This window comes from Pseudopipra pipra, chromosome 16 (genome assembly GCF_036250125.1).
Source record: "Pseudopipra pipra isolate bDixPip1 chromosome 16, bDixPip1.hap1, whole genome shotgun sequence".
NCBI lineage: Eukaryota > Metazoa > Chordata > Aves > Passeriformes > Pipridae > Pseudopipra > Pseudopipra pipra.
This window is the reverse complement of record NC_087564.1, coordinates 9,396,380-9,413,190: the sequence shown is the minus strand read 5'-3', so window position 1 is coordinate 9,413,190 and position 16,811 is coordinate 9,396,380. Positions and strand designations below refer to the sequence as shown.

Here is a 16,811-nt window from a genome sequence, read left to right as displayed (position 1 = left end):
ATCCACAATGCATCTTCTTGTACTTTCAAGTGACTGGCACTCCATAAGAAATGTGCTTCTAAAATTACATTTGCCCAGGCAAAACAACGAACAAAAATGAAACTATGATAGTATGCTTAAACTACCAATTACACATTCAATATATCGAGGAAAAATAATATTTACTGAACAGGAATACTGTAAACATGGTAATATGTCTTATCATTACAACCTGGGAAATAAAGACAGGACTTGATGTTTCTGAAATTTTGTCAAAAACTCTTTATTTTATAAAAATCGCAGGATCCATTTAAAAGCTTGACTAAAAAGATTTTGGTAAGAATTAATCAGAAAATAACTTCAGTTGTCACACACCAAATGAGTTTGCCACTGTAACATTACTAAACAGGTAGAGTTTATTTCAATAACTGTCTGTGCTTAGATTTATCCAACTAACTGGACATTATTACACCCACATACTGATGTTGTTCTTGCCACGTGACATTCTGTATGAAGTACTGACAATATGGTACCTTCAAAGTAATTTTCTCATTTAGAGCCAGAAAACTGCATCTACCTTCCACCACCAAGAGATATTCAGAAAGCCAGTGAGGACTTATGGAGCTTTTTCCACATCCAGTAACACTGGATGAACAGCATTAAAATGAACAGCATTTTAATCTTTTTCTTCTTTAGCCCTACACAGACTTTCACAGGGAAGTTAATTACTCTTGCCTCTGCCTGTGGTAGCTGTCACATTTGTGTTATATTGGCCAGCCAGACACCATCTAAATTTTTCCCTTCATCTCCCTGCCATCCATGAGGGATGTCCACCAGAATCTTCCAGATTAACTTCAGAGATCTGCTGTTTTATCAGGATGGCAAAATTAATCCACCAGTAAGCTTAAGAAAATACAGTTCCCTTGAATTCCAGGTGCTGGGTTGGGATTCCTTTACCTGATCTGCCATATCCATTCTTCAGGTGAGTTTACAGCGATCAGTATAGACCAGAAATTACTTTAAATAAAGTAATTAAGGATAACACCCATTAAAGGAAAACGACCAAACTAGGAAAGACTCTGTGTAGGCTCAGCATTAAGGCTGAATGCAACTTATAAAGAGCTCAAACTGTCTTGCAATTTTGCTTTTTCACATGAAAATCATACCAACTCTTTTATGGCTGAGCTGAGCAGAAGAGGCACTGCCCAAGGGGGAGGTGTTTAATGTGCAGCTGTCACGTGGCTGTTCTGGATGGAAAAGGGAGTCCATGTCAGGACCTGCATGACTGCAATGCAAAGTGGAACCAGGCAGATCAGGTTGAACATGGCATCGTGGAGATCTAAAAATGTCCTGGGGAAAACATGGAAACACAGCTTTCAGTATGAAGATTAACTTTCTTGGTCAATTCACAACATGTTATTTTTAAAGCAATCCCATTCTGTACACATAGACATGTTACTGTACAGTCAATTCTAAATCAAAGAAATATATATATATATATATCAGATATCAAATGTATTTAAATAGTATTTTATAATTCCACATACAATTATGTGGAATATATCTTATTTTGTTTTCTCCTTTCATAATAGGTGTGAGAAAATCAGACAATTAGCACTCAAGGAGTTAATTTTAATACACTCTAGGCAACCTAAGAAATCCTGTTCACTACTTTAGCACTCATCTATATTATGTAATATAGAAATCAATTTAAGCAATATCATCCAGTTATGGAATAGAGCATCTGAAAAGCTTTAGTAAGACTGAAAAATCTGGAAGAAAAGCAGAAAACATTTCAAGCAAACATTTTAATATGAAATTATTTAGGTTAAAATCTTTGCTGTCCACATAGTGTGTTGTTTTAGTTGCTGAGTGCTAGACAGAAGTGATGATTAATGCACAAAATTCAGGTGTGGTCTAAAGGGCTATTTGAAATATAAAGCCCTGTTACATTTGGGTTTAAAATAAATGATTACAAGATAATATAAACCATAAAAAAATACATGTGAAATTACCACTCATTTTCATTTATTCTAATGGATACGTGGTAATTCCTCATCTAAATCTTCTCTAACGAATAATAAATAAAAGCATCAACAAATATGACTCAAAAAAGAAAACGCAGGAATTAAATGAGTTCCCTTTTATGAACAGTATGGCTGCTGACAGCTCAAAGTGTGCATTTTGGCATTCATCTGGTAGCTGGAATCATTAGCTACTGGCATTCTGTTAATTATTGGATTCTAATTACTTAAATATCAGGAAAGTCAACTCAAGCTGAGAAACAGCCCCTAAATGAACTTTCTCTCCATGAGGCAGTTTATGTTACTTTCTCTTTTTTTTTTCCTTAGCATTCAGGGATGAGAGAGGAGACTCACAGAACAGCTATGGACAGCAAAAAACCTGAAAATGTGTGGAGAAAAAACCCCAAACAAAACCTCCAAGAGGTTTTTAAATAAAACCTACGAGTTTCTCTGAATCATAAAAGAATTGACTCATGTCTCATCCCTCCATTTAACAGAGAAAATACTTGTAACCTCCACCACAGCCCAGATTTATTCCTTAGTACATTCACACCCTCATAAACGAGTACAGTTTATCTCAAGTCCTGTACCTGCTGATGCTTCACAAGAAAGCAAAACCCACAGGCTCACAAGTGAATCACTTCACCACTTGGGCAATTGCATTTAGGACTGGGAGTGTTCACTAGCAGGCCACTGGTCCACAGCCAAGCTTTATTGGCAGTGACAATAATTTACCACTTGGATGTTGTTTACTGGCCCGTTTTCAATTGCATTCCCAGTCCACCTACAAGGAAACAAGGCCCACCTTTGGCCTGTTCCTGCACACTGAAGAGGATTGCAGTTTTCAGTACTAAAATTATTCTGTCTTTATATATGGACTTCAGGAAGGACAAAATAAGAAAGAACATCTGCAAAATCACTCACAGTGGTGCAATCCTGATTTGGTTTCAGTGGAACAATACTGATTTAAGAAAATAGTATTACCTATTGTACTGTAAAACCTGAAGTTATTGCAGGAATTATGAAACATATCTATAGTGCACAGAATAAAGAACAGGAAAATATTTCATTGAGAGACTGGGATAAATCAAGAGCAGAGCTCAAATTTCATCATAATTACAGCTGAACAAGTAACTTCAGAAATTTCCATATCTACCTTTTTTTTTGCACACACAGGAATAAAATATACAATCTTTCACTAAACAGCCCTAACATCACTCTGAACAGAATGTCAGCTAGTCCAGTAATTCAGTATGAAAGCATTAACAGTTTAAAGTGCCTTCAATAAATAATGAAGAGTTGCTGCCAAATAACTTCATTTTGAAGGATGAATTTGAAAAGCACTGCCAAGAGAAGCTGGTGGTAGTTGCAGTGGTTCTCCAGAAGAGGGAGGTTTTAAACTAGGGATCTTTTCCACAGCAAAAAAAAAAAAAAAAATCCAGCCAAACTAAAAAAAGAAACCCCAAACAACAACAAAAAACCACCCCAAGCTATATAGGGCAGGTAATGTTTTGCTATGATGATGGAACAAAAGAAAAATCCACAAACCAGGACCGCTCCATTCTGCAAGCTATTGTTCAAATTTTAGGTATATTAAAAAATACTTCTTTAACTACCTTCCACTACAAATTGTTTAACTGCTGTGCAGTGACCACATTTCCTAAGGATGTGGTATAATGTGAGCAGAGGGGAAGGATCACCTCCTTTGAGCTGCTGGCAATCCTCTACCCAAAGCAGCCCAAGATCCCAGGTCATCCCATTTCTCCAGCCTGTCAGATGCCCCTGGATGGCAGCATGACCCTCTGATGTATCAGCCACATCTCCCACTTTTGTGTCATCACCAAAATTCCCGAGGGTACATCCTGCCCCATCATCCTGGCCATTAAGGAAGATGTTAAACAGGCCTGGGGCCGGTACAGACCCGTAGGGCTCAGTTACTGACCCCAAGGAGACTTCCTGGCCCTGAGCACCACCCTCTGGGCCTGACAGCTTTGAACCCACCCCACTGCCTGCTCATCCAGCCCATATTTCAACAGCTTGTCTAGGAGGGAGGCAGTGCCAAAGGCCTCCCTGAAACCCAGGCAGACAATTCCCACTGCCTTGCCTTGGCTACCAGGCTGGGCATTTTACTGCACGGGTTTATCAAGTTGGTCAAGCATGACTCCCTTCCCCTTGGTGAAGCCATGCTGGCTATTACTGATGATTTTATTGTCCTTAATGTGCCTGGAAATGGTTTCCAGGATTAGCTGCTCCATTACTGTTGCTACAGTTTAACTTTCAGTTCAAGAAAAAATAGATAATTTAGAATGCAGCAAATATCTTATGGGTTTGGACTGCATCCTCTGTCTTCTTCCAGGAAACAACATTGCTGGAAACTCTCAAGACATATTTATTCAGGGCCCAAACATCTTTTTAATGCAGAATGTGTGTTATGTTCACAACTCACTGCCACTACATCTAATAAAGCAAAGGCTTTCCAAAACACTTAATAGATATTGCCAGCTTTGGAGAAGAAGGAAGGACACAGCTGAGATGGTATTAGCATGGGTCATAATACTTCATTATATATATACTTCACCTGTGTGAAATTCTTTTTTTTTTTTTCCCAAAACAGCTTGAGCATATTTTAAACAATCTCTTGAATTCAGTTTCTGTTTGTCCTCAAACAGCTTTGTCCTGGGGCAAGTGTGTTTTAGCTGCCTGCCTATGGCTGAAAGATGAGATCAGCTGATAGGTTTTTAATATATATAAGTAATTTTAGCTCAGTCAATGGTCTGAGTACATTGCCATGGGCAAACTGACTCCCTAGAAACAACTTGGAGTAGTCTGGTCTATTTGTGTCCATGCTGAGCTCCATTTGCAAGCAAAGGACATGCCTGTTCACACATATATGTAGAGAAAACACAGGCAGACTGCTTCATATTTAAGAAATTATTTTTGAAGAGATGGACAAGAGAAATACATAATATAGTTCAGGTGCTCTGATTAACTCATCTCAGCTTTGTGCCTTTATGCTGTTCCTGGCCTTAGTGAAATAAATCAGATTTCAGCATGACTCAAGTGAAAATACAGGTTTTAGAGATTAAGCATTCAAAGTATTTCAACTCTCTATATAATAAATTTATTGTTGCTATAGTCCAGGGGCTACTTACCAGGGATAAAAAGATTTATAGCTACTGTGATTTAAAATCCATCCACAAAGGGATCATTTCTCTGATTGAAAGGCATCAGAACTGCAGTTGTTATGTTTCAAGTCAAAATTTCTCTGAATCATCGAGATGAATATATTCAGCCCTCTCATATCCACATCCAGTTCAAACTACCGCTCTTCTGCAAAAATCACTCATCTTATTTGACATTATAATGAGGTTCATGTCCTCTTCACATCATCTCACTGGCTATCTACAGACTGCATTAAAATAAAATTAACTGTTCTCACACAGCCTCAAACTGCCTTTGCTTCTGTCTGGATCCATTTCTGAAGACCACCTGTTGTTCTTTTATGTAATGCTTGTCCTCTTACATTTTTTTAGAAAATTCCTCAAATGTGAAACATTTTCCCAACCTTTGGTGACACATAACCAGACCTTTCTCCTTCACGGGCTGTTTCCACAAAAGTCCATATAAATTTCTCTGTATGTATTTTTAAAGCTGTTTAATCAGAATTTAGGAGAGCTGTGTAGTTTCTCAGGATATTCATGCTGTTCTCTCAAGTAAATCCTAATCAGGACTGATTGTTGCCTTTTAATCCTGCCTTCAGTTATTCCTTATGTTTCCACTTCCTCTTGATAATCATAAATACAGCCTATGACCCTTTCAGTGTAGTGATTCCCTGTTAATTTGGTTTTATAAAAGCCCCCACATGTCCAACAGGCTAACTAGCAACCACAGCTTTCTGGTGTGCATTCAGGTCTCCAGGGACTGCAGTGAAATCATTAGCATTAGAACTGAAGTGGAATTGAAGCCAAAATTATACACTCCTACTAGAGGCAAATTCCCTCCCTCCAGTTATTATACTGCTTTCTCTCAAACAAAAATGTATCTTAAATGCAACCCTATTAGGATTATATATTTAAGGAAGTAGGTTTATGAGATAAACAAAAAGCAGAAGCCAACAACATGCATCTTAATAAGACCTATTAGGTGAACTCAAACATAAACCAGGGGATGATGAACTACTGAAATGTATCCTTTGCTTTTCCAAATTAGGTAGATAGCAAACTAATTGCTGATCAATTTGCTTTTTAGATTACAGGAGTATTTCATGATAATTTCTAAGATTTAAAGTATCCCTTTTGAACTCACCTTGCATCAGGATGATCAACATTATTCAGGTTCCTATATCCAAACTGATTTAGTACTTTAACCACAAGCATTGGAGCCAAAGATTGGGCAGGCTTGGTAAATAAAGCATTGGTACCAAAAACCATAGAGGAAAGTGGTGATCTAAAATATTTAGGGGAAAAACAAATTAATCCATGACAAAAACTTACTAAAGTATTAAGTACAATAGTGATTTTAAAAATCCTGATAATATGCAAAGGCTAAATATCATGATCTTTAGCTTTGCCTAGTCCACACATTATAGCAAACAGATCTGCTATCAGAATGAAATTTAAATTTATTTGGAAATGAAAGGTAAAAAACCTCTGGGGTGTGTGTGTCTATATATATATTTGTATATATATAACTTAGCCCTGATTATGGAATGACTTGCACTCAGGTTCAACTTTGTGCACTTTGAGTAATTACTGGAGTTAGATTAGAGTGAACAGTGCATGGAGAATTAATTATAGCTTCAGGTTTTCTATGCATGAGGCCAGAAAAGGAGGCTTTTTTTTTTTCCTCATGGAAGCAATAGATCTCACTTTTGAGGAGCCAGTTCTTCAACAGAGTGAGCAGGGCTGAATCTGCACCTGCATAAACATTGATGGAACCAACAGAAAATTCTGTGCACTTAGATAAAAGTCTGAAACATCCATGAGTTGCAATATGCTATGCCACAGCAGGTTTTATCACTTTTATTTCAGAGAGATAATGGCAACCCACAAGAATCAGAAGGACTTGGCTTAAATTACAGTATAATAAAAACTACAAGTTACATAATAATCTGTTTAAATTACTCTGCTGAAGTAACTGCAGGAAACTTTACTCAAGTTATCTTTACTTATGTTAAGTTGCTCTTACAAAAAGTACTCCTGTATCAAGGATCCCAGATCATTTACTGTCTTTACTTTGACACAGTTTAACCTATGGAAGAGTAACAAGGCAAACACAGCACATTTAAAGCAAACCAGGAACCACCGACATACCTGCGCTTGTGCTTTACTAAATCTGCATCAACAATATCTGCCAAAGGCAAATTGAACAAACTAAAGGAGGCTTGTACAATTACCCTAAAGAAAAACAAAGTATTTAAGATGTTCATAGTCCTCATATTCACTTCCATAATAAAACTGGAACTGACATTCTGACACCCCCCCCCCCAATGCTGACATTTCCCCAAACACACTCAGCTGAGATGTTCTTTAAAACATGGTGATGTATCTGTTTAAGCAGGAGTTGTGAAAGCATTACTAAATCTGTTCTTGGCTGAGAATTAGAAATCAATATGCAAACCAAAAAGGTGGGGTTTTTTTTTTGCTTTTTTTCCTGGACATTGGTGAAAAAGGTCATGAATACTTTGACGGTAAATGACATTATCAGTAAATGTCATTTAAAGTGACCAAGAGAAAAGAAACACCTTAGAAAAAGGGGAAACTGAAAATTTGCTCTTCAAATCTCAAAAAGACATGAGCATTGCTGGAAAGACCACATGGAAGACAAACTTCAAGGTGGGAGAATTAGAATACTAAGAATATTTTACATGCATTCCTATATATGTATTTACAGTGTATATATAGATATATCTATACACACACACATATATATGCATTTAAACACACACCCACAAAGCTGATTCTTAACAAATTGCTAAATTAAAATATAAACTCAAATATTACAATTTCCATGTCTTATTAAAGTTTGGGTGTGATGAGCTTTTACTAACAAGAGGCTCTGGACAATTAGCACTTGAAACACAAAGTCTTTAGGTACCTTAGAATTTTTTCCTGGGGAAATCAAAACACATCTTCATCATTTAAAATATGCAGATAATGAAATTCAATTTATTGTTCACACAATTCAGTGTTACAGTAGCTTGAGACTGAAAATAAGAATGAAAACAAGGGGGAAAAGAAAAGATGAAGTAAAGGAGGGTGGGAAAGAATGTGTAGGAAGACAACAGTGAAATAGAAAACGAAGAATTAAACTGCTGTAACATTATTCTGATACAAACAGCTCTTTATTTTTAAATAAGGTTTTCCCTGTATCATAATATACTTTTTTTTTAAGCAGAAATTAAAAGCTGAAGCAGAATAAAATAAAAGCTGAGAAAAGTTGTAACTAGAGTTTCAACTTTTCTGACAAGTCAAACAGAATGAAAACCATAAAAGCCATGGCAGAATCTTCATGGTACTAAAAGCAAGTGTCCAGTGTGTTACAAGTATTTAAGCTGTGTCTATGAAGAGGGGAGTGTATTTACTTACATGTTTGTTGTGAGATAAAATGCCAACAGGTAATAGTGTTCTTGCCCTAGAAAAAACATGACAGCAGCAGCTACTCCTTCATAGTAAAAGGAAAACAAGATGACTCTGTAATAACCAAACTTCTTCAACGAAGCATGACTGAGAAGAACGAGGCACTGAAAAGATAATAAGTACAAATAAAGGATGATAAGTATAGTACAGTGTCTCAGCATCAGGAGAGCTATAAAACACAGACCAGACAGATTATTACCACCCATTAAAAAAGCAAAACCCAGCCAACAACGCTGTCTAGGAAATTCAAGCCAAATAAAAAAATAGAAATTGAACAGAGAGCTGTCTACTGGCTCATTCTTTGCTACCCCTACCAGGTACAAACAGTCTCTTTCCGCTCAAAAATCAGCTGAGAACTGCTATATCCTAAGGAAAATACTGTTTCCCACATTGGCTAACTATTATTAAATGCTCATTATCTTTATTTTTGATATCCCTTAAACAACTAACTTTGCAGTGTGTTAACTGTAAACCAAGCATCTCACCATTTGAATTTTAACTATTGATAGGAAATACTTTCAGGAATTGTTTTTCCATTAATATGACTATTTTCACTGACATTTATAGAAAGTAAGCATGACCCTTTAACTAAAAAAAAAACAAACCAGTAAGCTCACCAAGATAGCTTTATCTAAGTAAGTTAGAGATTTTACAAGCAAGCAGAGAAAGGCAGATGCCAGAGGACAATGTGTATGGCTGAATTTTAATTTTGCCACTGTTAGCAAACAGTAGATTCTGAGAATCTAGTGGCAGGCAAAGTCATGAAAATGGTATTAAGTGCTGAATACAATATGAACAAAATGTAAATTCTTCTATATTGTTCCTCACTTTCCACTTTAAATAGGACATTTTGTGATGAATTGTGTTCTTTTTATTATATGAGCCTGTGGCACGATCTTCATGTACGTGGTCCTCATCACTGTCACAAAAATACAAACTCTACAACAGAGATACACATTTTCTCCTTTCTTCTGTGTTACAGAGATGGACTGTGTAATATTCAGAAGAAGAACAGGAAAGAATTCTCCTTGTACATTTGTTCCCACGTTGAAATGCTTTAACATAACAAATCAAACCAGGATGCTACGGTCAGACCAAGATGACCGTGGCAAATGCTATTGTAAAACAGCTCAAGATTTCTACTTGAACCCATGATCAGGGAGGTAAAACAAATCTGGGAAGTTGATACAAGAAAAAAAATCTCATTCTAAGAAACTTAAACATACTCTTCCCTCTGGCTGTTTTCAGGGATTTTGGAGAAAAGTGCCTCCACAAGAAATAGCGAGGGATCACGAAATGCCTGCTATTGTAAACACCACGATCCTGGCTCCCTGTAATTGCCAAATAACCCTGTCTCAGGAAGTACTTATGACTTAGAAAATTCTTTATTCCTTGCATGTTTCTAAGACTGTGTATTTCAAAGGCAAATACTAACTTAATGATGCAAATTAAATTTGTCTGCCTATGTTACAGCAACATTTTCCTTGTAGGCAGGTTGTATTCTTCGCACCCACTATTAAAAGGGACCTAAAGCAGAAGCTGAATTCTAGTTTAGTGGAGGCCACTGAAGCAGAGTTCATAAAAAGGAGCTTTATTTTACAAGGGTTGGCCGTTTTTCTAGTAAGTGAAGTTCAGGACATTGCCATCAGAGAATTCCCTTATTATATCTTGAGCTCAAAAGGACAAAACCTGAGAAAAATAAGGTCACAGCAAACTCTCTATGGTTCAGTGACCTTCCAGACAAAGAGTCTCTGGGGAGCAGGGAGACACATTTTCTCAAAGATTGGTTGTTTCACATTGTCACACTGATTTTATCAACAAAAGTGATTGCTATATAGTAAGTGTAACATTATTTAAGATTTCCTGTTTTCTATAGTTTCTGATTTATTTCCAAAGTTCATTATCTAATTGAGTTACAGGGGGAAAAAACCCCAACCTATTAAACCTGTGATAAGGATAAAAGCTGAAATTACAGGAGTTATGGAACAGAGAAGGTATGTTCAGGGTTTGTATGTTATATATGCAAAAGCCAAAATGGTAACTGAAACTGAGCTGTGAATTCCAGTTACACTTTCATTTATCTTCTTATACATATTATGTACCAAAACCCATTGCACTTTAATGAATGTAACAGCCTGATTTTGAGAAATTCTGAAAACCATCAGCACCTGTGATGAACCTCAGGATACTCAGATGTTGAGTATCATGGCTTTCAACATCCAGCAAGTAAACACAGTGAAAGTTTTAAAAGATTCAGAGAAAGGAGTTAGGAGGGAATGAACAGAAGAATTTTTTATTCACGGCAGACAAGTATGTCTACATTCTGTGGGATGTATTTTTGCTGCTTTTCTTGTCCTCATACATTACTCTTTCAGGTTCTCTTTCTCTTTTCCAGTTCATTACTCCTCCCCTCAGCCCTGTCTGGGCTCTTAATGTATGTCTCTCTCTACCCCATAAATGTAGCTGACCAGGAGAGCAAACAACAAAATAAATGGGAATGTAGATTCTCCAAAAGCAGCTATTTGGAGTTTTGTTTGGTTTCCATGACTGAGATACCACATATTTTCAACAAGGCTTTTAATACCTAATAATTTTTCTGGTATTTTGTGCAGTTCATCTCAGAAACTTCCTGAAGAAGAGATTAGTCTTTCATCTGTAATACACACTATTACAAAACAAAACCAAAGAAGAAAGAATTAAGAATTCTGTAGATTTTGCTTTTAGAAACATTTTATCTTGACTATGTTTTCCATTCCTTTATACTTAGGTATTATAAACCCTGTAGGATACAAAACATTCATTCCTTGCCTCCTCATATCTCACATTGTTCTAAACAGACATTCTACCAGCCTGCTTGTCTGTTCTCACTACCCCTTACACTTGGGCAGCCTGCACAGAGGGACTTTTTTCTTCTAGAGCACTGCTGAGCCAGATTTGTTTTTCATTTTGGCCAATGCCTTCTGCTAGATACAGCACTTTTTCAAGTGTTAAACAGATACTGTAAACTAGTAACACACCAGGTTTTCATACTTTAAAATAAAAAAGTGTAACTGCCTACCTGAGGACAAATAAAACCTGCTCCATACATGATACTTCTGACTGAGGAAGAAAGGACATCTGTAGGAATAAGATTATCTGCAAAGATTATCATGAAATTGCTGTAGAAGGCCAGGTGGAAGACTTGGAAGAAGTTCATTGTGACAAAAAATAAAAAGTTCTTCTCTGTCATAATCTGTTTGGTCAATGAAACCACTGAGGCCAAGGAGAAAGCTCCCTCACTGTTTTCCAGGTTAGCACTCTCCACATGAATTTCTCTCTGCTCATACTGGCTGGTACTGTATTTACCTGTGCAACACATACAAGCTGTCGCTAGCGCCGCGATCAAAACAGTGAAAGCCTGGAAATAGGCAAAGTTTTCCATGTTATCCGATATGAGCCCACAGAAGAGGATGCTCGTGGCTCCAATTAGCGTTGCTACTTGGTTGTACTTGATGAGCTGGAGCCTGCTCTCGTGCCTGGTCGAGGTCTCGGCGAAGAGCGCACACTGCGCCAGGAGCACGAAGGTGAGCAAACCGTCGAAGGCACACAAGGCAACGACGAGGTGGAAACCACAGAGCCAGTCCCCGTCCTCGTACTGCTTCCAGGGGAACCAAGGGAGCAGGAAGGCCAGCCCGTACAAGGGAGCTCCGTACAGAATGGAGAACTGGCGTCTGGCGCAGCACCGCAGCTTGGAGTTGTCTTGGATGTACCCGAAGAGAGGGTCGTTGATGGCGTTCCAGATCATAAACACGACCTGCCACAAACAGGAACACACAAGGGAATGGAGCCTTAGTGTTGTTTTTCTACAGAGGTTACGAAAACACAGAAGTTGTTTAAAATAAATCTCTATTCAAAGAATAAATAAAGATGAAAGCTCTTCTGGTCAAAACAGACTAGATCAAATTCTTAAGGATATTTACAGGTTTACAGAAGTCACGAAAAAATAAGATGACTCAGTAGGCAGGTGGTACCCAACTATATGTGAAATAAACTCCTTGTCTCCAAGACTTCACTCTTTCAAAACCTTATATATCTGGGCTTTCATCCTGCAAAGCCCAGATATTACTCTCACAGCGAGTTAATTCAAAACATGAGCTGGCCCATTAGTTTCAGGAGACCATTTACGACAAGAGTTACTCACGTGGATAATGACTCCCAGAATAAATGCAGTGTTTAAGTACTTAAACAGTCCATAGGAAAGCACTAATGTCAAACTTATCTATGGAGCTGAGATGCAAGATCAGTCTAGAAAATTACTACAAGCTATCAAAGTTAAAAATCTTTTCAGCAATTAAAGTCTGGAGATTTTTACTCTATAGCCTCTTAATGATGTGCTTTATGTGTACTTTCAGTTGCTTATGGATTAACTAAATTAAAAGTTAATTTACTGTTAATTATTTACAATGCATCCAAAATTACTTTGTCAGCAAAAAAATCACTTTGTTGTAATAGCACAGATGCACAGCACAATATGGTAATCAAAGTATTCCGCTGTACAATACCTGGGCTTGATTAAAGGCTCCTTCTGAAATTTTGTATCGGTTTAGGAAAAGCTTAACGTAGTAGAAATTAAAGATACTGTTCATCATTCCAGCCCCTAACGTAGTCATGGAATATGCCAGAGCATTAGGATGAATCCCCCAAACAAACTTCATCTTCCAAAAGTACAGCTCTCTTCCTCCTCAAATTACAAAAGAGAATTACAACAGTTAGTAGAATAATTTTCCAAATTAAAATATCACGGGGGATTTGATTGTTTCAGAGGTGTGGAAATGGAGGAAATTTCCTCTTCTTCCTTCCTTTTCTTTTAAATGAGAAACACATTTTACTGAGCTGTAAGACACTGAGCCTAAAACCAAACAGATGAAAAATAATAAGTCAATGCTTAAAAATCAATGGAACAAGTGGACAAAAATTTAAAAGAGTCCCTTCCTAACTGCTGCACAGACTCCATGTAAAACCTGCTGTTGCAAACACTCACGTTGGTGTAAAGGTCAAAGCAATTGCATACATTTTAGATCTTTCTTGCTAGCTGTGTATTCTTAAAATTATGGACTGTGTAGGAATGAAGTGACTCATATCCTTATGTATTCCACTGCTGCAGCATGCACATGGGTGAATATTCAGAGGAATATTTCTTTCAAAACAAATACCAAGTTTTGCCCTTCTATTTTGAAATGTTAATTGTTAACAAGCCATGGAAGCAATACTTTCACCTAATAAACCATAAACCAATCAAAACACCTATTAATTAACATTTTCGTTGTATAGAAGGCTGCATGTAAATAAAACCTAGCAAGTAACAGGTACAGCATTTTAAGTATGTCCAAATAACAAGAGATTCAGCCCAAGAATACAGATTTCTTTGATCTATCAATGAGATATTCAGCCAACAAATTTTTAAGATGCTGACTTTTTCCATCTATCCAGCAATTAACTTAAGCATGTTTGGTATAAACTGTGCCATGAAAGAGTCAGGTCCAGGGAACCTCTACCTAATAAATCTGAGTAATGACTACCTGATGTAGACCTTGACCATATTTGATGCTATAAGCCCAACACAAAAACACTCCCAAGTATGTGGGTTTAGCTGAGGCTTTATTCATCTTTACATTTTTTGAAGGAGGCTGTCTGTCACTGATTTCAAGTCCAGATTTCAGCCTTACTATGCACATGAACTCAGAGCCTTACTACCTGCTGTTTGTCAATAATTCACACTTTGCCCCCTGCATATTAACAATTTTATCCTAAATGCAATTTTCACATATCCATCAGAACACCTAGTTTGACTATCTGCTTGATCAGCAGCTCCCTGAACTCCTCATAAAAATAACCATGGAAGAAACAGGAAATGAAAACCAAGGCCATTTCCAGCCTTCCCGTGGTTTACAAGCCAGGCTGCTGTGCACAAAGATGGGAACTTCCCAATCATCAGGCAAGGGCCAGGCAAAAGCCACAAATCCAGCAAGAACTGGAAAAGATGGAACAGTTTCCCCACCCCCCCCAACACAGAGGATGAACCTTTGAAGAGCAAATAAAAGTGTGGATGCAGTTTTGCATATATATATGTAAGATGCTCTGATATGAAACATGATGCAAAGAGTAGATAACTTCACAGCTAAGAAAAAAAAATCAAGCTGGCAAACAACTTAAACCTAGGCTTCTTTTATTAAAGCCAACTTATTTCTAAGAATATGACTGTTTTTTTAAATACTCAAAGATGATTGTGATGTATATCTTCAAGTTTATTTTTTCATATTCCTACAGCTGTAGAGACAATTCCACTTTCAGGGAATGGAATGTTACATTTTTATAGCAAGCTTGGTTTCACAATCTTTTACTGAGAAACCTAAAATGAAGATTAAAGTTATTGAAAAGGTGCCCAATTGAAATGCCCATTTTTGAAAATAAATTTGATCTTAACATGAAAATCACTACAGTGTGTTGACACGTGTCATATTTCTTTTTTCAAGTCTCCACAAATACACTCAATGAAGTGATTTATATAGTAGATATTAGGACTTTTGGAAAGGTAGACGTTTATTCTCTATTTCTACCTGGAGCCTCCTGCACAGGTCTTCCAATGGAGAATTAGGAGACTGCCCTTTCCTTCAAATTCCATGAGCACCAAGAATTAACGGGTTTCACACAAACACTACCAGCAAACACCTATTGCTCAAATCACGTTTGACTCAATTCCTTCCTACGCACAAATAAAGGTTCCCTCAGCTTCAGAAAAACTGGAAGAAATTTGAAATTTCTTCAACAAAAACCTTCTAACAATGCACAAACAGGCCTCTAATGTCATGACTAATTGTAATATGTAGGATCTGACACAACTCCACGCTAATTGGTACATCTGGCCCTGCCCCCTGTTTATGAAATAGGTTCAATTAGAAGTTGAGGTACCACACTTCCTTTCCCAGATGTTCTCTTTAATAGCACTACCGTGAAATCATGCATGAGTATCCCCTCCCTCTTCTTAATAGTCAGCCTTTATATTGAGCGGGTTAAAAGCACAGGTGTTGACATTTTGTGACTCACAGAAGGCAAATCGGTTTCAGAAATTTCTGGTGGTTGCAGCTGCGTTAATACACAGGAGCCAAAAGGACGGGCTGTTCGAGAGACGCAGTGTGACATTACCTGCGCTTCTCCCAGCGCTGGATGACAACTGCTAAAAGAAACTAGAGCACGAGTCTAAAAGAGAAAAGTGTATTCCAAGAGATAATAACAAATGTTGACTGAGGCGCACTAGACATCCTGCTCTGTCCTGTGTCCCAAACCGCTGTGCAATGCTCACAGTCCTGACGGACTGGCTGGACACAATTATCTTCCTCATCTTTCTGACGTGACTTGCACCACATTAAGGGAGACCTAAGAACAAACGCTTTCCCGGTCCCGAGGGTAACACCGAGGGGCGATGCTGCCGGAGGTGCCCTCAGAGAGCCCCCGGCACGGCAGGGCTGTGGCACCGCCCGATGCCCGCTCCGCCGGGCGCTGGCTCCTGCCAGCTCGCAGGGCTGGGCGTTTGGAGCTGCTCCTCTGTCAAAACTCAGCGAGCCAGGCTCGTTTCAGCTCAGCAGGTCCCCGGACAGAGGACAGGGCTCCCTCCTCCTCGTGAGGGAAAGAGGCGAGAGCGGGCGGCGACCGCCCCGAGCGAGGCGCGGGGATGGAGCCGGCGCTGTTCGGACTGACCCTGCACCTCGCTCTGCCCTGCCCTGCCCTGCCGCACTCCGGGCTCAGCGGGGTGGCTGCCCGCACCTGGGCGCCCCGCCGGGCCCCTCCTCACAGCCTCTCCCCTCAGCGCTCCCAACGCGGGGCGACCACAAGCCCCGGCTTCCCCTACGGCGAGTCGCGCTGCCGCACCGCGGGCCGTGCCGGCCCCGCTCCGCCGCGAAGCCAGCGGACACTCTTCAGCAGCCGCTCCCCTCTCTCGGCCGCTCCCAGCGCCGCCGACCACCACTCCCTGCACGGGCACCGACCCACCTCCTGTGGCGGGGGCTGCGCACCGCGCGGCGGGGCGGGACCTCATCGCCCCGGCCCAGCCCCCTCTCCGCTCTCATTGGTGGCTCGCTGCCAGTTCGCTTTGTGATTGGTGAATGCTCCTGTCGATCTGCTCGGCGGGCGGCTC

The 16,811-nt window shown here is 39.0% G+C and overlaps 1 protein-coding gene across 4 annotated transcripts; it reads right to left on the bottom strand.

The window, feature by feature from the left end:
* Nucleotides 1-237: 237 nt before the first annotated feature.
* On the bottom strand, nt 238-16,750 carry LOC135423110 (transmembrane protein 180-like). 4 transcript variants are annotated; one of them, XM_064673018.1, is made up of 7 exons: nt 16,667-16,750; nt 13,183-13,361; nt 11,700-12,434; nt 8,591-8,745; nt 7,316-7,399; nt 6,309-6,449; nt 238-1,329 (listed from the first exon to the last, which is right to left on the bottom strand). In XM_064673018.1, the coding sequence occupies exons 1-7, from the start codon at nt 16,710-16,712 to the stop codon at nt 1,200-1,202; spliced, it is 1,470 nt and encodes a 489-aa protein (XP_064529088.1). In that variant the 5' UTR covers nt 16,713-16,750; the 3' UTR covers nt 238-1,199. The 4 variants fall into 4 exon arrangements, 3 of the variants coding, with proteins under 3 accessions (XP_064529088.1, XP_064529090.1, XP_064529089.1); XM_064673020.1 differs by lacking the exon at nt 16,667-16,750 and adding an exon at nt 16,442-16,653; XM_064673019.1 differs by lacking the exon at nt 16,667-16,750 and adding an exon at nt 15,824-16,578.
* Between the last annotated feature and the right edge of the window lie 61 nt (nt 16,751-16,811).